The sequence below is a fragment of the Pagrus major genome, chromosome 1 (assembly GCF_040436345.1).
Source record: "Pagrus major chromosome 1, Pma_NU_1.0".
NCBI lineage: Eukaryota > Metazoa > Chordata > Actinopteri > Spariformes > Sparidae > Pagrus > Pagrus major.
In genome coordinates this window covers 11,849,953-11,872,605 of record NC_133215.1, presented here as the reverse complement: position 1 = coordinate 11,872,605, position 22,653 = coordinate 11,849,953, and the positions used below count along the sequence as shown (strand labels likewise).

At 40.6% G+C, this 22,653-nt stretch overlaps 1 protein-coding gene across 1 annotated transcript; it reads right to left on the bottom strand.

The window, feature by feature from the left end:
* Nucleotides 1-1,639: 1,639 nt before the first annotated feature.
* gatb (glutamyl-tRNA(Gln) amidotransferase, subunit B) lies at nt 1,640-22,559 on the bottom strand. The gene is made up of 13 exons (XM_073466633.1): nt 22,411-22,559; nt 19,888-20,041; nt 19,689-19,802; nt 12,728-12,926; nt 10,898-11,020; nt 10,666-10,779; nt 8,989-9,073; nt 7,786-7,830; nt 7,212-7,404; nt 6,855-6,988; nt 2,385-2,463; nt 2,142-2,276; nt 1,640-2,055 (listed from the first exon to the last, which is right to left on the bottom strand). The coding sequence occupies exons 1-13, from the start codon at nt 22,557-22,559 to the stop codon at nt 1,930-1,932; spliced, it is 1,650 nt and encodes a 549-aa protein (XP_073322734.1). The 3' UTR covers nt 1,640-1,929.
* Between the last annotated feature and the right edge of the window lie 94 nt (nt 22,560-22,653).

Below are 22,653 nucleotides of genomic sequence, written 5' to 3'. Positions count from 1 at the left end.
TCTTGTAGTCTTGTGAAATTATCCCAACTTGATAAACATCCGTCATCTCATTAATCCAGCTAATAAGACGATGAATTGTGTTGAGCTTTAGTTTTGTACCTGGATTGTGTATTCTTTGTTCCTATTTAAATCCACTCGGCAAATTACGCTAAGTACTTTTTCTAGAAATGGCTTAGAAATGTATATTTGTATCAATCAAAGCCCGTTTTCACAATCTTTCTCTCCGGTAAACGAATGTTTCAGAGCACTTTATCAGCCTTTTCATACTGCAGTGCCACTCTGCACTGCTGACCCTCAACCAGCTCAGATCCAGTCTGTGTAACATACCCGGTGCAGCATTACAATAAATGTTTCAGCAGCATTGTGGCATGAAAACTGGGTTTCTTATTCCAAAGATTCATCCTTTCTGACACCATTTGGCCTCAGTTTTCTATCCGAGATGTGATCAGGTTTCTGTTCCACACAAAGGCATGCCTCTTTTAATAAAGACAACTTCTGATAAATTAAACTGGTTGCATTTAATGTGTTCACTCTTCAAACTAAAAAAAAGAAAGCTTCTCAAAGCAGAAAACCTGGCTAGGTTTCATCTGACACAATCGATATATTATTTCCTTTTCTGCCAGAGGTGGCTGGTGGCTGTTTTTTGCTGCAGACATTGACGTCCTCATTTAATTCACATTTCCTTTCCGAGCAGCCTTTTCCACCCCGGAGAGATTTAGTTCAAAACTAGGTCTTGTTCTTCAGTAAACACAAGCGCTTACACTCGCATGCAATGACTGCGAAATACTGCAGAGACGAAGCAAACTGTGAAGGAGAAGCTATTTGACAGGGGAGCTTTTTGCTGAGCGTACAGTGCCGTGGTGTGCTTATGCATGCGAACAAGTTATTACACGGGTCAAAAAGCGACGTGAAGGTACATCAACGTGGGATGAACTCGAGAAAATATGCAAATCAGGCAAAATATGGCCCACTGGGTCTCTTCACCTGCTGACAGACAACCAGGAACTACAACGATTTGAAGCCAAGACCACCAGAACAAAAGTCTAATAAGTATTTTGTAATAAAAAAGCTCCAACAGCCTGAGGGGCTGTGCTGGAGCCACACAGGCAGCCTGCAAACAGGTGCAGCTGACCAGAAAACAACACCCGTGTCCATCTGCTGAACAAAAGGTGAAGGATGGAATTTAATGCACCATAGAAGTATTACAGGGTAAATAACCGGCTTCAACCACAAGAGGGAGCTCATTGATCGCTCTCCTTCCTGATGTCTTGAGGGGCAATGTTCCTGTTAAATCTCTTGATAGGAGAGCACCTGTCGTGTCAGCAGTTTTATCTTCAGGCTACGTGATTTTCAGGCCTCACAGATGACTGTAAAGGCCAATAAGGCAGCGGACACTGCTACATTGAGTCACACTGAAAGTGTTACTCTGAATTATATGCAGGACTGCTTTAAAGAATCGTTCTTGAATCGATCTGATTTATTTCCTAACAGGACCACTGGAATGTACCTTTAAAATTAAATTAGATTTTGACTCACAAGCAGATTTTAATCAAATGAAAATATATTTACAGTATTTTGGGATTCATGGACGCCTTTTTTCCCTGACAAATAAACTGATACAACACTGCCACTGAGAGTATTACATTTGAAAAGATTTATTTCTTTTTAAACACATATGTAATGTACATAAATACAGAAGATAATGATTGCTGTGCTCAGTATTTACAAAAATGTCATCCCCTCATGAACTAAGGATGGAAGCTTCATTTTAGGCTCGACCATCAACAGTTAAATGAACCCACAGAAGAACTGGTGGACGTGATTGCTCTGCAGATCTGCATTTTTCATACAGATCTCCATCGTTTGTCTTTCACGAAGGTCACACATGCCACGATTTTGACTCTCGATCTGTGGTGAAAAGTCCAACCTTCATGAAGTCATCTCTTGTAAAATCGCCCTCACCGAAACTGGGTCGGCTCGCCCTTTGGTCTCTTTCTGAACCAGCCCCATCAGCTTGTTCAGAACTTTCTTGTTTCCATTTCTGATGGCCTGGACCTAAAGACAAACACAAAACCTCGCATGAAATAAAAAACAAACAAAACAATGTAATTATGAGTAAGAATGTAAATCTGAGCCCTCACCTCATTGGGGTGCGAGTCCACCACCTTTTGGCAGATGCTGTGCAGCTGTGCAGTGTCACTAACAAGGCCCAAGTCCTGCTCCTGGATGATCTGTGGGGCCGTCTTGCCCGATGACCTCCACATCTCCTGGAACACCTTAGAGCAGAGAGAAGACACAGGTGAGAACCAGAATGCAAACAATCCCTAGCTGGGGGTGTTTGTATTGAGTGGCAGATTGAAGGGGATAATTGCATGGTCACTGACCTGCTTGGCAACCGAGGAGGAGATGTGTCCCGTTTCCTGGAGGTCCAGCAGCTCAGCCAGGGCAGAAGGAGAGACGGGGCTGAAATGAAATAATGACGAGTTTAATAGGTGTCCTGTAGAATATGTGATTTGCGTGGAGGAAGAGAGAGAGACAGTGGAACCATCAGACTGAAAGGAAGGAGTCCATCGACATTTGCGATTTGCCTAAATGTGTTTGTCTTGCCGATGACTTCTTGTTTATTCCCCAGGCTACCAGACAAACTGAATCAAAAAGCCTGTTAGAATATATTAAGTAGAGACACCGTTCCATTCAGCGTACTGCAGGCCAGACAGTCCATCTCAACTTAATTATTTTTAAAGACGCCGGGAAAAATAGATGAAAAGCATCCATCTTTACAAACACAGCTTGGCGTGGCGGACTGTTTGTGTGTCAAACAGGGTGGTGTACTTGGACCTTAGAGGGTACTTGCGCAGTTGCTTGGAGGCTCAACTAATTGGAATTTTGATTAAAAATATATCCACATTTTTGTGTTAAGGAGGAAAATAAACAGCAAGCTGGATTACCAGTTGGTGTGATACAGATTTTTAGTAATAATTGGAAATAGTTTAGCTGAAAGTAATGAATACACAATTAAAATTGTTAGCCAAAGTTGTAATAGTTATCTAAAGTCTAAATAGTTCACTAAAAGGATTTAATACACATTTGAAATTGTTAGCTGAAGTTAAATTAGTTAGCTAAAAGAAGCAAACAGATTAAATAGCACTAAAAATACTAAAATATGTACTTAATAAACTAGTTAAATGTACTAAATAAATAGTTAGCTAAAGTCGAAATAGTTAGCTAAAAGAAGCCAAACAAATAATCAGTTGAGCTAGTTAGCTAAAAGTACTGCATAAACAGTTGAAATTGTGAGCTAAAGTTAAACTAGTTTGCTAAAAGTAATGGATAAACAGTTGGAATATTTGTGAATTTTTGCAACAGTAACCACACTTGTATAGCTGAAAGAATAACATCCAGTTTATCATCCACTGATAAGGACATATTTGAGCGGTGCCAGTGAGGGGGGTAGCTTCTAAGCTCATGTGGCTGCATGTCAGACATAAAACACTGGGAACCACTGAAGTAGAAAACCCTCATTATATTTGTTTTCAATTTTTTAACGTCTGTCTGCCATCATGTCACCATCCTGCCACGAATCAGCCACCGCACTCGCAGTGAGTTGAGGCAGCTGCCAGCACACCCAGCAACTTTTCTGAGGTGAAGCCCTGGAAGAGCGACTCATCTCAGCCGGTGGAAGCACCCGAATGAGCCCTTCATGACATGTCCAGAGTTTCACCTCTCTGGCTGCCCGACCCAATATTCCTCCCAATTTCATATTTGACTTGAGTGAGAGGGGCCACAGGAAGTTTGGGAAGATTATACAGCAGCAGACTGTCATCATATTGACGCATGCATCATTGTTAAAACTCCTCAAAACATTTTATTTTATGCCCAAAACGCCATTTAATTCTTTATGTAACGACACTCCTGGGAAGCTGAGTTTCTAACTTTCTTATCGGCCTGTGGCTTTTGGCAGTTCTGCCGGCCACTCTTTGTTTTTTCCTCAACTCTCATCCTTTCAACCAAAGCAAATGCAACATTATGCATAAATAAACAGCAGCTACTTTGTGGTTTACTCACACACAAATGCGTCACGACCATCTGGGAATGGCAGATAAAGTAAAGCTCACAGCATCTGCATTGACGTCAACTCATTACTCGTTTCAATTTCATTTGCTCTGTAATGACTCAGAGATTTTTTATTCTAAGAAATTATCATATTTTTTCAGAGCTGAACAATAGTGAAAATTACTCACTTGAATTAACTACTCAGAACAATGTGAGTGGACTCGATGAGCCGAAGTGAAGTTTCTAAAGTCGTGATCCGGCGACTGTCACGACCTCCGGTAAGAGCTTGACGAATACAACTCAGACAACCATCCTCGTGTGTTTGTTACTAATAATCTGCCATTTAGGAAAATTGCCACTATAAAATGAGTTGAATGAGAGTTGAAATTAGCGCCACAGTATGCTGCAAACAGAAACAGTGGGAGACTGGTGTTATTTTTGCATAGCCGGTAGCTAGATAGACATCTTCGTCTTTTTTGAAGCACAAGTGTGAAAGGTACTATGGCAACTTCTCTTTGTATCCAAATACTTAAAAAAAAGACATCAATTTCAAATATTTTTGGAACATTTACAAAATCCAAACATGTTCCAGCTGACAGGCCTTCAGCTGAGAGAAATCAAAACAACACCTTCTTCCCCAAAAAGTAATGATCTCCCTAATTTAATTGGGTTTGTCAAAACAACCTTTTCCCTGGCAGCCTGTCAGTCTGTCGCAGGTGTTTTCTCATCATCACACACAGGAATCAGAGGATATGGGATGGTTTATGATCTCACACACGTCATTGTTGTGTAGTATGTGACGCTCTAATCAGTGTTTGTGAACACTTACGATTTAATCATCCTTTGATCGTCAATCAAACAAAACCGGTTCAGTGTAAATTGGTTAAAACAGAATTATTTGATCTTACTAAAGCTGATTCGCTGTCATTTTTCAACACAGAAATTGTAGCCTGATTATAAAAACATTACTCCGAGCACCGTACGGCAGAGACGATATCTCTTTTTGTGGTTAAATGCTCTTTAATCCAGTGCAACCCTTCTTGGGGAATAGAGAGGAAGCGGTTCAATAACTCAGGTTTTAGAGGCATTTCCTATTGAGCCAAGAACAACTGAAGGTTCGGGTGTGTTAATGTGTGTCAAGGGTGGGAATGAGCAGCAACCCCAAAATAAGATTGATTTTTTACAAATGAAGTGAGCCTGTCTGTACGATTCTTCTTCCCCTGTTGCTATTGTTTAATAGCAGCTACGACTGCTGTGCATTTAAAAAGCCGACACTTTAAAGCCATTGAACAGACCTCATTCAGTGTCACTAGCTAAGAAGCAAATTGTTTGTCCAGGTAGAGCATTAAAGTTGATTTATGACTTTGTGGACTGCTGCTGTTAGCCTAGCTCCTGCCGTTCTTGTTTACAAGCCTACACAAGCCATTTCCTGCCCCCTCTGCTCATGACCACTCGTGTTGATTATGGCGCCCCCTGTGGACAAAAGCGGAAGTGTTTCCACCACCTCGTGTCTGAAGAACTAGATCTGGCTAGTGTTGCGATTTACTGATACTGATGATTACCTTGATATCAAACAATTAAATATTGATGTTGTGTGTGTGAATGACCCGGTGTGTACGCTAGGCTTTTATGATCTTATGTTTATCAGTTAATCTGGTAGTAACTGTTCTTTTTGTTAGCTTTTGTACAGTTACAGACTCTGTCTTCAGCTCCCTATACACTCATTCATCCTCAGCATTGTTTTAATTTGAATCTGATCCATTTGACCAGAATTAGGAAGAGCTATATAAGCTATATCGAAAGAGCCACTTGTCTCACTGATTGTCTTGTTTGCTTACAGTATGTAGGTCATATATAGGCATCGGTATTAAATTAAGTTAAAAACTCCTTGTAGTACATTTAACTGAGATCTACTGTTCGTGTTTATCAAGAGGGGATTAGTTCTCCCTGCAGAACCCTCCTTGCTGTTAGGATTTTTTGAAAGCTCCCTCGGAGAGCAGAGCTGTGTTTGCCAAATCTATCTGTATAACCATCTGCTTTAACTAGTCAATTTCTTCAACTGTCTCAGACTGAAGTTTGGTCTTGAGTTACACGATGTGGAGCTGAATGTCTGATACCAGATATAATAAATCACTTTTGGGTGACGTGAAATCACAGTTTTTACACATGAACACTTTTGTTTTTAACTTGACGCATTGCCTTGTGACACCTTACAATAAAGAGAAGGCTTGACTGACGCAGACCAAATCTGGAGAGTGAGTAGTTTTTCTTTAAGTGCATTTTTTGACTGCCTTTTTTATGACATCATTACAGACAGAGGAAAGACGACAGGATAGAAGGAGAGAGAGAGAGAGAGAGAGATGGGTGAGAAAGGTAGGACCTGAACTCGGTGCATTCATGGTCAGGGTTGTAACCTCTAAGCTATGGGGGGCACCCCAAGTGAATCGTTTAACCTTTATTTTTTAACCTTTTCCTCTTCACATTGCTTCATTTATCACTTGAGGATTTAGTATTTTGTGAGGAAAAATAAAGAAGTTGGAGTGAATTCAGAAAAAGTAACCCATGACCTCTTGACTCACTGGCTGAAAGCAGCTTCAACAAAGCGTCTTCCCACGCGTACCTTTATCTGTGCATGTTCCATTCCACCTCCTGCATTCAAAATGTGCAACAAGCCAATCGCAAGAGGCTCGGAGGGGTCATGTGCTGGAGCCCTGACATCCGAGACCTGATCACTGGCAGCGTTCAGACGCTATGATGGTATTTTGTGAATACTGTAAAAGCTACATTCTGGGATGTCTCACCTTTGGCTCACACTCATGTCTTGCAGTTTGAGGTGACCCAACAGCTCGTTTGTCACCCAGCCAATCACCTTCCTTGGCTCCTTCTTGGTCGCCTTCAACACCGCCTCAAAGTACTCGACCAGGCCGTCCTCATTCTGCAACAAGAGCGCTCTCAATCACTTCACATGCATGTTATCTAATTAGGGATCAAGCAGAGTCCAGCAGTGCACAGCTGCCTCTTGGATTCAAGCAGGACTTCATCCGAGCTGACTCTGCTTGGACTTGTTCAGACGGCAATTAAAATAAAAGATGCAGGAAAGAGATTTAGTAAGGGAATCGACTCCCTCACTGGTTGCTTTCACCCACTTATAAACTCACCACCAGAGTGAAGCTGTGCTCGGGCAGGATCCCGTACGTTTGCACCAGCCTGTCTCTTTTGACACTGGGTAGCTCTGGCAGCCCTTCCCTTATCTTCTGCACCACCACCGCCTGGCACGCATCAATGCCAGTGGGCAGTGATGCGTTATCCTCATACACAATCAGAGGGGGCAGGTTGGGCTCTGGCATAAACCTGAAAGAAAGGGAGGGAGGAGGGAGAATGCGTTATCAGCAGTACAGATAAGCTCGGAGAAGAGAGGGTTGGCTTTGGTTGGGATACTAATAGTCCTCTTGACACCACACTTGTCACATTTCACTTAGTCCCCTAATCATTTGACTCCATCAGTCTTAAACCTGCCCATCTATCTATCATTCCCCCTCCTAAAATCAAATACCTTGAGTGATGTATGTTTATTTCCCTCCATCTACCTGCCACTCAAGAGGCTCTCATCCTCTTTCAGTCCCCACTGAGGACAAGATCACCTCCTGATATCATAACTGCACGTCAATAAACACAAGCTCCCGGGACCAAAACGAGCAGAGATATGTAGAGAGCCCACACACTCACACTCACCTGTAGTCCTGAAGACCCTCTTTGTCCCTCATGGGAATGGTCTCCCTGTAGGAAAAGATGCACACATCATAAATTAACAATATTTTGCTAGTAACTGGGGTCAGGCTGTCATATCAGAATTTTTACCTCACGATTATCATGGCCTAAAGAATTAGGCATCTTCAAAGTCATCTTTAACTTTGTTTTATCTGTTTAGGAAAATGAAGTGCATACAAAATACGAGTGTAGGGAGGTGGAGAGAGTTTATAACTATAACTAAAAAAAGTTTAGAAAAGAACCATTAACGTTAATTGTATTCAAATATGTTTTTAGATATTAAAAGATTTTTGGTTTACATGAGTGACTGTGTAGATGAAACACTACATTATGATACAAATCAAGCATTTTAGAGGAGTATATTAAAATGCAAGCATGTCCCTAACCTTGAAAATATAACTGTTAGAGGTGCAATATGTAAGAATTGGCCACTTGTCAAATTCATACTTAAAATAAATAAAGTAACTGCTAACTGCGGCCAACTGTATCTGCTGCCAATAGCTAGTTAGCTCAGTTAGCTGTGCAAGACACAGATATCATAACATCAAAACTGTTATTCCTTCACATTCTGTTGATAATTTTAGGCAATCTTTAAATGTTTTTGAATAAAATTCTTACATATTGCACCATTAAAATGCTGCATCTATCAACACTTCGTACAAACCCTGCACCTGACCCCAGAAAACAATTACTGTGTAGTGGTGCTTGGCAAGAAAACAAACATAAACAAGCATGAAAAATAAAAAAGACCGGGAACATGTGAGCGCTGATGCCTTCCAGTCAAACCAGTGTAGTTGAATCTCTAGCCACCTTCACAGGAACAAGAAAAAAAGAGCCAATCACAGGCCAGCACCCTCTGTTAACCACACTTCACCATGTACCTTGGACAAGCCCTCATGGGAATGAGGCAGAGCACCAGAAGATGATCAAGGCCTCAGCTGTGTGCGAGCTGGCTCATTCTGTGAGCTCATAAGCCTGTGAGTAGCACATAGCTCACAGATAACACAGGATGACGGCGGCATCCAAATGGCTCTATTCATCATGATTACCATGATGGTTCTTCCTCAGCAAAAGCTCAGGACTAATGAACCAGGCACAGATCCCAGTCAGAGGGGGCCGTAGTGGCTCAGGCTTGGCAATCGTGGCCCTGCTCTTTCATCTTCTTACCCTGATTTGGAATCGTACGTCCGGGTCTCGTTTTGCACCGTCCCCCCTCTCTGCAGGACATCGATCTGTCTCTGGATCTCGTAGTCTGGTGATGTAAGGGAGGACATGTTCACAAATACAGACAGTTAATTCACTAACAAACACCAGAATGCACAAATTACATTTTGTGGTAAATACCAAACATCTGCTGTGATGTACTGGCAATCCTCAGGTCTCTGACTGCTGCTGCCACATTATAACTGTGATAAACGATGTTTTTCTCCGTGACTTTTAAATACCAATTCAGCAGCAGAGTAAATGTGATACAACTTTATTGATAAATAATTCAAGCACAGCACCGCGCTACGTCAAACCGTACTTAAAATCCTGCATGTAAAGAGCTGGAATTTTCTGGCTGTGACTCCTTGTCAGCTATTTAAGTGAAGCTCAATCAACAGTCAGTGAAGTCAGACTCGACATTAAATCCATGCTTTTTTAAGTGAGCAGCTGCCAGAAGCCAATTCAGCTCCTATCACACAGCTAATTGTTTGTGACTGGTTGTCAGTCCCAAACGTATTGCTTCACAAGTTACTGTCAATATTAACTAAGCTTCCTGTCTTAATGCCTCTTCGTAAACACAGCGATCTTGTTTTCATTTGAAACAAACAAACAAAAACAAATTCTATCTTTAAAAAGGAAATAAAAGTTTTTCTTACACCTGACAGATACAAAACTGCAGGAGTGTGTGTGTGTGTGCATGTGTTTGTAGTGTTTGAACTACAATTCATATGGAAATCTTTATTAGGAATAATCCCTTGAGATGTATATCATTGGATTTTTATTTACCTTGTCTATGTAGCAATTTAGTTTTAGTTGCTCAAGGTAGACTAAATTTGAACTATTTTACAGTTCACACTGTTGGGTAGTTGTGGTTCTTAATCTTTTCGAGTCGCGGCCCCCAGAAAAATCAGGTTGGTTCCCCCCAGGCACTGACTTTTATCTCACAACATTCTGAAAGTGAAAAATGAAAAGAAGGAGGTTTGTTTTTTGTGTGTCTACAATTTGTCCCTCTGAATTGTAGTGTAGTAGTATAAATAGCATGAAATGGAAATACACAAGTGAAATAAAAATAAGCTGCAGATTCAAACTTGGCAAGTCTTGGCCAGGACCTGTTTCCAAGCGACCAGTCGAGACTTACTGGAGCCCAGTCTGGACCTGGTCGAGATGTAGCCTCGGACATAACGCCCCACAAAACAGCAAAATGTTGTTTGTACACTTCGATTTTTATACAGATTAAACAAATAACATACAACATGTTTGTGGGCTTTAGAGGTGTTGGTAGGCAGATTTTGTTAACTCTAAAAGAGCTAGGCTAGCTGTTTCCCACTGTTTCCAGTCTTTTTTGCTAAGCTGGCTGCAGTCAAAATGTCAAACTTTTCCTTTGGGTACAGTACTTGAGTAAATGTACTTTTTTTTTTTTACCTTTTACTACCAATTTGACTTGCAGCACACACATACTTACACACAGACAAACTCTACGTAATTCCTCCAGGGTGACAGAGCGTGCAAATGTCGACTCATAAAACGGTCTTTACTTTCCACGCGCATGAGCAATCATGCAGCCAGTTGAGACTCATTCAGATGGAACAGCCATCCAGCTACGCTTCCTTTAAGTTTTGAACGTTTTAAGGTGCTTACCTATAGCCCTGGCCAGGTATCGGGCGCTGTTGATGTTCTTCACCTCTGTCCTGATGCCCAGTGGCTCGCCTGGTCTGTGGACGGACACATTGGCATCTACTCTTAGCTGGCCCTCTGTGGAGAAAGACGAAGAAGAAGCACACTCAGTGGGAAAGGAGTTTGGGTTTAGAGGTATGACAGCTTGGAAAAATAAGAGGGAGGAAGGCAGAGAGACAGAGAGTGATTTCCATACCAGACATGTTGCCTTGACAGGTGCCCAGGGCTTGTAGGATGAGCTGAAGCTCTCTGACAGCTGCAGCAGCCTCCTCTCCACAGCTCATTTCTGGCTCCATCACCAGCTCCATTAGACCTACACCTGACGCATGTGAAGACAGCTGTGTTGTACATCTCTGAGGTATCCATCCCAGGGTGCTCTGTGACAAACCTCAACAGCTCTCGCTTTGTTGAGCACTTTTAAATCTATCCATAATGTCTATCCGACATGTTTTCTTCCAGATTAAAATGTTTTTTTCTTATTGTCAACAAATTTCATGGAAATAATAGAATTAACATGTGTTAGTACATTGCTCAAAACTTTTCTGTCTTGCCTACTGTCTATGGCACTCAGCACTAAGCCCATTTGTTCAAACTAGGGCTGCACCTAACAATTTTTTTATTTAATATATAAACTATAGTCTTTAAAATGTCAGAAAATGGTGAAAAATCTCAATCAGTGTTCTCCAAGGCAAAAGATGATGTCCTCAAATGTGTTGTTTCTCCCACCATTTCCCAAAGATATTCAGTTTACTGTGATAGACAAATAAAGAAACCAGACAATATTCACATTTAACTCATTATGACCCGGGGCGCCCATTAAAAATGCATTCTAAAGGCTGAGGCATTGTTTGAAATCGCCTCCAAAAACCTGAGGGTTTTCTGAAAAACTTTTTTTTATTATTAACGTTCACTAAAACCTTAATTTCTCAGCCTCTGGAGCAGATAGAAATTTGAAATAAAAACATTTACGAGCTTAAGACCTTGGCTTTAAAAGGGAATTTGTTGCCTTTGCTCTGATGTTCAATAATGAATCACAATATTTTTTTTCGAAACAAAAAAAACTGACTCACCTGGTCTTCAGGGTGTATACAAATCTTTCGTCTGGTTTTAATGGATTAAGAAGCTACAATCAGAGAATATTTGCTTTCTTTTTCCGTAGAAAAAATCCTCAAAAATGTATTTTTACCTCTACCAACGAGGTTATGTCTTAACCCGTGTCCGCTTGTTTGTTTGTTTGGTTGGTTGGTTGGTTGGTTGGATTGGCAACAGGATTACACAAAAACTATAGAGCGGATTTCAACGAAACTTGGATAGAGGATGGGTCTCAGCTCAGAATAGAGCCCATTAACCGATCCAGGAAATTTTTTCTCACTTTCTTAAACATTGCAAGATAGGGCATTTGGCTGTTATTTATAAGTGAGTACGATTTGATGCAGACTCTAATAAAAGTCCAGATCTAGCAAATCTAAATATGTTTTAATAGAGGGTCATCTTTTTTAATTGTCCTAGCGGTTGGCTGTTACAGATCTGGTGATCTCAAATTATGTGTATGCGGTTATGGGTGGTTTGAATTTAGAGTGATACAGTGCTATCGAGTATGATATAAGATTTGGTTTGATTGAATTAAAGGAAACTGTTGAGGTAAGTGCTCTACTGAGTGCCATTCTAGTTTTATAGTTTAAGTAATTTCCTTAAAAAACCTGGGCACTGTACTTTATAGAGAACTCAAACAGTAGTAAATGTAGTAATGAAGTGGAGTTATTGGGCTCTATTTTCAGCCACAGGGGCTGGATTAAAAAATAAACTACAGAGCCCATGTTCAAAGTAATAAAGGTCATCCAGTGCAAAGGTGTGGCTCATTGATGTGTTTTGAATAGCTTTTGGACAACAATGAGGGTCTGTGGCACAGAGGGATAAGCTATGTGAGGCTGTGGCTACACAGAGGACACGCTGATATGATCAATTTATGGCTGTCACTGAGAAAATATAAAATACCCAGACTTATCCTAACGCTTTCAGACATTACCTGCTCTGTTTAGGTCTATGAGTGTCTGGCTGCGGACGTCATCATGGAGGCTCTTGCCGCTGTCCTGCTCCAGCTGAATCTGTTTAATGCTGACAGTTTTTCTGATCACCTGGCTCCTCTTTTTTCCTCCCAGGAGGCTGTAAGTCAGCACGCCGTCTACTGCGATGGGCCGCCGCAGCTGAGTGATCTGGTATCCAGCCTGAAATTTAAAAACACATCAGCCTGATATGAAGAAAAATCTGAGCTGAAAGATTGTGGAGTAAATAGAGGACCCAAAACCGGAATGTTTGCCGGCTGTGTTAGTGTAGCGTACGCTGAGTCAATGTGGAGAACAGCACTGTCGACTTAGAAGAACTTTAAGGTCCTCTGAGAGGCAATTTGCGGTACAGAACATATAGACGCATTAAAAGCACAAACAAAACAAAATGTGAGCTATTTGCACAGACCTAATCCCACATGAAATAACTTCCTTGAAGAGAGCATTTAAGGTGGCTGCACTCGTATGCATGATTAAAAATTCAAACTATTACACCACTTGGGAATAATGTGTACAATCCCATCTTTTATCTCTTTCATAGAATACAAGAATCTTTTGCTAACTGATATCCTCCTAGCTCACTCTGGAATAAAGCTGGGGGTAAATCTTTATGGAGATAAATGTTCCTGTTTAGCTCGAAAACCTTTCCAATGTTGGCTTCTGATATGTACGTCCAATGTTAATTACATTAATGTTAACTGTCAACTGCGACACAATCACCAGAATAAATGTTGGCAATGTAGATTTCTGCAAATTAATATGTTGAAACTTTACATCTCTTTAGAAATCCCAATATGATACATAGCCTATGTGGACGTATAAGTGGTTTGCAGAAATGTTAACTGCCAACATTTTATCCTGGCGACTCGGCTCAGACATATTCTGAAAATTGCAATATGAGTAAATTGGGGTCAGTCAAAGATACATAATCATCCTATTCCAACCAAAGAGAGCCAAGTACTGCTTCTGGGCTGGTGCTAGTGCTGGTTCAGATTTGGCTCCTTTAAAGAAACGCTTTGCTTTTCGTGCGTGAGAGCCACTGTATAGTCACATTATTCAGTCACTGTACACGTCTCCAGTTTCCCAGCATTGCTAGGAACAACTATGATAGCCTACATCAACTCTTTACAAGTGCCGCTCCTTGCTTTGCATTGCCTTCACTGGCATCCAACCATGATTGGTCGTTGGATTGTTGTTGCTTCAGTTTGGCGTCCATTTTGAAAATCTTTTGTTTTTTGGTCATAATCTGTTTCAGCTGGTCTTTGGTCACGATAACCCCGCCCCCCACATCCTGACATAGGTGGTTCTTTGTTCTAGCCCAGCAGAGTGTTGGTGCTGCTCTGGAACCAGTTCTTTGGCAGTTGAAACGCAAAGAACTGGTTCCAGAGTAGGCACTGGCTCCGAACCAGCAACTGAACCGCCCTGGTGGTAAAGGGCTGAATGTGATCATCGTCTGACTTTGAGTGGAATGAATGGAAAGATTCCCTCCTTTTGAGATCAGGAAAATACATAAAATTATGGTAGCAAGATTCCCATTTCCTGGAGTCTTTCATTTAAAACCCACTGTGTGTTACAGTCAGTGTAATAAAAAAAACAAAAAACACAGTGGCGACTGATTGGCTGAAGCGTCATTAAAAATTTCTCTCAAGGTCTCTACTCACAAAAGCACGAGAATAATGAATATTTCACCTGCTCCTATATTCCTGAAAGAATCCTAGCTGCCCCCGGTGTTAATCTCCCTCGTTACTATGGCAACCACATCACAGGACCTACACATTAATCATACTTATGCTAAAGAGAGCGAAGCCGTGGGAGAAGAGATTGGGGGGGGTTGTTAGTCATTGGCTTTCTGTACAATGTGGCTGATCGACATAATCAATCACCTCCACGCTTCCATCAAATGAGAAAAAAATGACACATTATTGGAGATTATATTGTTCGATTTCTGTTCTTTTTTGTGGATTCAATCTTTAAATCTGCTGGATATTGTGAATAATGTTGCAATTTTGTCTCAGCCGTTACAAAATGTTGTCTCTGCTGGTTGAAGCACATAATACTGTACATTGGGGAGCATCTCTATTAGTGAAGGCTATTTGCATTTCCTGCATAATAAATCAACAACTGTTCCTACATAACGACGGACGAGGAGAGTCTGTTGTTAATAAGATCCTGGTAGCCACATTAAGTTTCCCCCACTTTACACTCTGACAGCAGATTGAGCCCTAATGAGCAGTGATGCTCCAAACACTTCCTGCGACTCCTTCTCCTCCCATTTTCATATCCAAAGATACGGATGCGTGCCAGCTCACATACTGTACACACACACACACACACGCACACACACACACGCACACACACACACACAAAAACTAATTTCCGTGTCATGAGCCGCTGAGTCATTTCCTGACTCATTTTAAAGTCACTAAACAAACCAGTCGGTCATCTCATTACTCGTGCCTGCACACTGGTGTTCCTCTCAGCAACCCACAAACATTCATTGCTCTCATTAAACACATGTCAAGGCTTCAACAGCCAGACCATGTCTGTTTATTTGGAGACTTAATATCTCAAGGAAATTGTCATTATTTGTTTTTTGCTGGCATGCTAGTGTGGAGCTGCATGTTATTAAAAGGCTGTTCAAAACTTTATGTAAGTGTCTTTCCTGCTATTTCAATCGGAAGGAGGAACGCTGGTTGGGCAGCAGCATTAATCATTTAATGAGCAACTGTGGTGTTTTACAAAATGCAATCAGGGATTTCTAGTGGAACATATCAATAATGTACAACGCAATTTACAAATGTATTTTTCAAGGGCGGGATAATTTCTCCCTCGGTCCTGCTACTTGTTTGGTTTTATGAGCATAGATTAAAGTCAAACTTTAGGTCGAATGTGAAAAATGTCCCATCATCTGCATAATTAAAGCTACTGTGGCTCCAACTATCAAGCTGTTACACACAACACTGGGACAGATAACTCTTTTTGAGCAGCTGATGAGATTAATGCAAACTAAATAATTCTAAACAAGGCAACAGCAGGTACTGCGCAGTTAATTTAAAAGACAAATAAAGGCTCAGGCTCAACCTGCTGGCATGACTTGTTTGGGAAATCTCACAGAAAAATAAAAACTGTAATCGGGCATTATCGCCCCTGCTGTGTGTGTCAACTGTTGAGAATTGTTCCAAAAGGAGGTGATGCAATCTCTGGTAAACACACAATGGAGCGAGAGGAACCCGGCAATAAATCCAGCGCTTCTGGAGGGGATTTTGCTGGAATTTCAAGATGTATGGACTTTCTCGGGGAGATAATGTATCCCTGCCGTGGCGATTAAAATATGTACTGCTGCAACTGTGTGATAAGTCTGTGAAATATTAAATGGGACAAAACTCTATCTATGAAGATCGACAGAAAGCTGTTGTGCTCCATCAAGCTTTATCAGTAACATTTTTCACAATGAAGTCAAGTTAGAAAAGCAGAAACTAATCAGAAATATAAAAAGAAATACATAATAGATTTCAGTGCAATCAAAATGTCTAATGTCTGGTCAAAATAGGCCAATAAAAATACCAGCTCAAGCTCCTTTTCAGTGCTTGCTTCTTTATGAGGGTCCTCTATTTTCAAGCCAGTTTCTATGAAATACTACAAAAGGAAAAAGAAAATATGTCTCTTTAGTTCTTCACTACATAATTATCCTCCTCATTACCTTGCCCAAAGCTGTGTAAGCATAATATCCTACCACGGAAAGAGCGACTTTAAAAAAAAGTTCAAAATGTAAAAAAGAAAATCGCCTTTCTTCCGAGAATTTCTAGATTTATGAGAGGAGGTCTCTGTGGGGCAAAGTCACCGCAGAGTTCCCATGACATTTCCATCTAAGCTTTAAAATGTCACTCATAATGGCAGTAAAATTACCCCGGGGCTCTGAGGGGTGGTGAAACCTTGCCATGCGAGCACTCCATTACAGAGAGCAAAGTGAACATCACTTGGACTGTTAAATGGAAACATCAGTGTTAAAAACAGTTTTTTATTTAAATACCTCTAGCACTATCTTACCAAACTACGAATACGTAATTCCTCATTGGCAAACATGCCTGGTCTACTTCACTGATTATTTAATTAACAGCAGTAATTATGAAAACCGCAATAGGAGGAATTTACAGCTGCAATGAGAATGTTTTTGCCACTTGGGGGCAGCTGAAAAAAACAGTCGCTTAATTAAACATCCAGCAGCTACAGAGCAACAGTATCATTAATTTAGAGTCGTGTTTCTGGCCACCTGATGAAACCAAGTCCAATATTCACTCTCATTTAGCTCTGTTTTTGGTCTCTCTATGTAATATACAATCTGTCTTTTTAGCTGCTCCAATATGTTCACCAGCTAGTCGGTAACTGTCTGCTGTTTGGTGCTGAGGAGGCAGTGTAAAGTGGTTATTTAGAGCCCTTCACTGAAAACGCATGCCTGCTGCAGCCCAAAAGGACCCTATGAGAGCGGGGAAAGTGAACAAAAACAGTAAAGTTGTGGGCCAGACAGCTTTAACAGGAAGCTGAAACTCACTATAAACCTCCGTAAAATTGAGGGAAGCTGCAGATTTGTGTGATAACTTAAGCCCTATTTTATACTGTTGTTTATTGGGTGTTCATCTGAAGCCCAGAGGACAGAAACAAGATCAATAAATGGATCAAAAAGGCAGGATCCACTATTGGCTAGAGCCCTGACTTGGAAGAAGTGATCATGGAGCAAAGAATGGGTAGGAAGCTCAAGAGTGTGACGCAAAATGATAATCATCATGTTTTAGCGAGCTGAAGAGCTCTTTTAGCAACAGGCTGATGGTGCTCTTCAGACAGACTTGAGGAAGTCCTTTGTACTGCGGATACGTTTTTTAATGAACACTGTCGCTGTGGACGATGGCGCTGATGATATAAGGTTGATGACAAGGATGGTGGTTGTACTAAGGATTCTGGTAAAGTTCATGTCCATGAATTTGTTAATACACATATAACCAATAACATATAGTAGTACAATCAGACTGATGTTTACACTATTTATTATGGTGCATCTCAATATACGGCATCCTTAATTTTCCGTATGACTGCACACGTCTACTCTGTCATCATTAAAATTCCTTTTTTATTTAGAAGGTCCTCTCAAAATCAGACTACAACAGTCAACAATATAACAATAACAATATAAAAGCTTCATCTTTCCAATACCAGTATCTGTGTGACCCACCTCAGATACATAAACATTACATAAACAAAACATAAATCTGTCTGCAGTGCATTACATAAGTGCTGTAATCTGCAGAAATATTGTTTTCACATAGCAGCTCTAGGACAAACACCACAAACATGACCCTGCTGCACACACGTGACAGCGCCTCCTCAATTCTTGGCTGATTAGCTGGGCCTGCTGTAACAGTTATTCTTTAGCTTCAGATGAAAACAGATAATGTGGTGAGTAACTGTGAGGCAGATTTTGCACACAGTGTACATCTTGTCCAGTTCGTGCTTCCTTTCCAAGTTCATAAAATCTGATATTTGCACAGATGTCCACTTTCAAAATACTGCGTTCTTTGTCCCTTGCTGCTGATATCTGCCTCCAATATCTCTTTTGCCTGATGTCCGCCTGCAATTCAATGCGAGAGAACAACATTCCTACATCTTGTGATAATTAGATTTAATAAAAATGTTAAAGCTGCACTCATCAATTTTCTTATATCATCAATAGGTCAGAAAACTAATTGTAATGTGAAAGTGATTAAAGCAAGGTGTATTATTACAAACTCTGCAGTTTCCTTCAGCTCCACTGAGTGTTTTAGCGTCTTTCAGCTCATCGTTTTACTGTCTTCATCTTTACTGTTTTGGTTGACTCTCATAGCTCTCATTACCATCATTTCCAGCCATAGCCTGCGGGTAGTTTCAGTGAAAAACGCTCTGAAAAACTCACTTCAAGCTAATTACCCTGCACTAAACAGCAGACAAAAACAGCTAGCGTCTACCTGTTGAACCCAGTACAGCATGTAACAGCTAAAGGGCTAGATATTTCCCTCAGCATTTGGTGGAGACAAAAACAGAGCTAAAAGTAGAGTGACTATTAGACCTTCTATTAGACTTGACTTAGTAGATTAATGCTAATATTGCTCAGTGTCTGCCAGATGTTCTGCTTCACCTGCAGGTGGCCAAATTGTATAAATGAGTTAATTAATACTGCTATACAAGAGTGTACTTAATAGTAACTATATGAGGAGTTTTCCAGTTAGAATGAGATTAGAAAACACCACCCACTCTAACAGAATGACTGGTATCCAAGTGAAGTCCATTATGGGTAACTACTCAAGATCAGAGTCGTTTTAAGCCTACAAAATTGTTCTTTTTAATTAAATATTTAATTTTCGTATCTTATCATTTGTGCAGACAGTTCATGATCAAACATATCACACCCAGAATTGTTCAGTTAGACGACGCTACCTGGGGTTTTATGACTCAAATAATGACTCAAAATTATGTGAATAAAAATAAAAGCTATGCCCAAATTATCAGCAAAGGAATGGAGGAGGAAATGACCTGTGGATAATGTAAAAAAATAGGAGTGCACTGAAGGAAATGAGCTGGTAAGTGAGAAAAAATACCGGCCATTTTCTTCAACAGCTTTCAGTGTCATTTGTCTGCATGTGTGGCAAATAGCATTTTTGCTGCTTCAGCAAGACTTGCTCACTATTTCAATTAGAGCTCATGGCTGGGAGAGTTCACGGGGAGGGTTGTGATGGAGAAGCCGGAGGCAGATGAGGACGGGTTATATCAGAGCAGAAGCAATGATACGGCATGATGTTCAGGACAACTACGCTGCTGTTTGTCAGATAAGGTTCCCCCACTAATGCCTGTGCTATCAATCCCCCACCTATTAGCAGGAGACAGGGAGCAGAAACTCACAGGAAGGTCAGCGTAGAAGTAGTGTTTCCTGTCAAAAAGCGACTTCCTGTTTATGGAACAGTTAAGAGCCAGTCCTGTCATCACTGCCGCCTCGACACATCGTTTGTTCAGCACCTGGGGACACACACAGTGACATTACCTGACAAAAAAGCGATCCAAACACAACAGGTTAACAGTGTTTGTATTAAACAACACTCACAGGTAATGTGCCAGGCAAGGATGCATCGAAGAAAGACACCAGGGAGTTTGGAGGTGCTGAGAAGCGAACCGATGAGCCGGAGAATAGCTTGGTGTTGGAGTTAATCTGGGCGTGGATTTCCAAGCCCACGACTCCGATCAGGTGCTGGGGAGCACTGAGGCGGAGAGGAGCAGGACAGAAACAAATTAAAAAAACTTTTTCTTTACAGGTGGACTGAGGATAACAACATCAGACAGAAAAGTAGCTGTGTAGCACGGCGGGGGAAAATACTTCTTTCGGCCCGGCTGACAGACGTCCATTAAAATACAGACACTTCAAAGAGAAGCTGCTACTACATACTAATTCAGTCTGTGAGGATGTATTGTGTTCACACTGGAAAATAAGTATAATGATAAAAGTCAGAATGCAGACTACAAAAGGCTTGATTTTTGACTGTGCTTTTGATGTACACTATCATCCCATAATGCAATGCACAAAGGAAATAGAGGCACTGCTCACAGCTTCAAAAAAATGTAAATGGAAGTGAGAAGTATTAAATCTTTAAAAAGACATTTTGCTTTCTCTTTGTGAAGTTTATTATGTGTCAGTGACACTCAGTTTACTTGACATCCAATGGCCCACTTGTATCATTTTACATTAGTATAAAACTTTTAAATATGTTGATTTGTCTTTTATGCCTCTTGTATATTAACTGCAAAAATACTAGATAAAGTACATATTATACAACTACTCTGTAGAATGGAACTGGGACACAGCTTTCAAATAATGTTTCCTGTAGCACTGCCCTCCTTGTTTGGTGTAGGGGCTTAATTTGTGTTAATGTGATTAGGGGTTGCAGTCTAAATTTAATTTGGAATTAAGCACTGCTGTAGACGGTCGGATGGGGTCAAGGCCACAGAACTTTGCCAATTTTACACATGAAGATCTGTTTACTTTTCATGGAGTACTGCTGAGCATGTTAAAACTGTTGTATAATGTCTGGCGTGGCGCTGGAAGGAGCTGTCTAAAGGAATTAACCCTAGCAACCTCGATCATGGCCCGATTGACCCACAAGACAAATTAGCCGTTCATCAACCCTCTCAGTGCATGTGTACAGTATTCCTGTTTTGGGATAACATGGTTCCTCCTTTTCTGTTAGTTTCTCTGATTAAAGTAGAGCCAGACCAGCACTTGAATTTTGGGGGCCGATGCCGAGACAAATATCAAAAAAGTCAAAAAATCTGATATTGATATATCAGCTGATATACACAGATTTTTTTGCAGTCACCCCTAAAATATGGTTAACAAACACTTGAAATAAAAATATGTAACGAAGCAAGATATTTTACAGTTTAACATTAAACTTTAGTAACCTTCTATGCATTCAAGCATCTTTTTTGCATTATAATTTCTAAAACTATAGATACTAGACACAATATGGGCCTATAATATTGGCCATCCGATACAATGGTCAAGTTCTATTTAAACAATGAATTTAGGAATACATAATCATTTAAGCACTGTATTACAGTCTAAAACTAGATACCCTTGCTCATTGAGAACCTTTTCAAGACAGCTCCTACTTATATGGCCCTTTATCACGTCAGTTTATGTTGTATATGGAACAAAGTTACATTCAATTCATGTATGTAGTCCAAATTCACAATTACATTGCCTCAGTGGGGTTTACAATCCGTACAGTGAATGACATCCTCTGTCCTTAGACCCTTGATTCGAGTGAGGAAAAACTCCCCAGGGAAAAATAAAATAAACATTCAATCATATTACCAAAAGCTCATTGCCTCAGAGTGTAACCTTGGCTACTGGAGATTATGAGAGCCCGCTTTGCCCAGCTGGTAATACAGCCCAGTGGTTGAGCTTTGAGATTTATAACAGACAGCTTTAAAACCTGAAGGAGAGCCGTGGAGTTTGAAAAATGTGAGGTTGTAAAAGGTAGGGTGGGTTGAAGAAAAAGATGCTACCGGGATGCATTATAGGGAATGAAGGATTCTGTTTTTGTTTATTTATTCAACTTTATCTATATTAGGGTCCAAAATTCAGTATATCACCATGTCTACAGCTTCAATTTCTTCTCTTTATAATAAAGAAAATATGTATTTTGCAAGTGCCCCCTGAAGGAGATATGTATGTAACCATAGCAACAGTGCCATAGCAACAGCACTTTTGCCTCAATCTTCGTTGCGAGTTGGTTAAATCACCTGTTTAACCAAAGTATGACTTAAACAGGCAAACTTTATAAAAAAAAGAAAGAGAAAAAAAAAGACCATTTGAACACAACTTCATTTTCTTCAGTAAATTAGCGAGTGGCAACAGTTAAAAATAGAGGTCTCTTGATGTACACACACACACACACACACAAAATGTTGTACTCGGAGGAGAAAACGTCTTCGCCCTCCACTTATTCTATGATTTTGGAGACCTTATCGTTTAATACTGCTACATACAGCTCGGTAGAGGGACAGGTCAGGGACACAGTAACACAAACTGTAACACAAACTATTCCACTTCATCAGCCTCACTTACCTTTTAGCTCTCGGCTGCGGTTGACCGTCGCATCGTGAGCTCGACGTGCTTAATCGTCTAACTACCCACGACACCTTTGGATAAAATATAGATATTTGTTTATTCATATTATGTAGCAGCTCACTTGCTGCTACACAGGAGGCAGCCATGTTGTACAATGTCAGCGAACACGGGAAATGTAGTTTTTTAAAGTGACATTTACTATGTGCGTGTACGCCGCTGGTACTTACTAAAAACTACAAA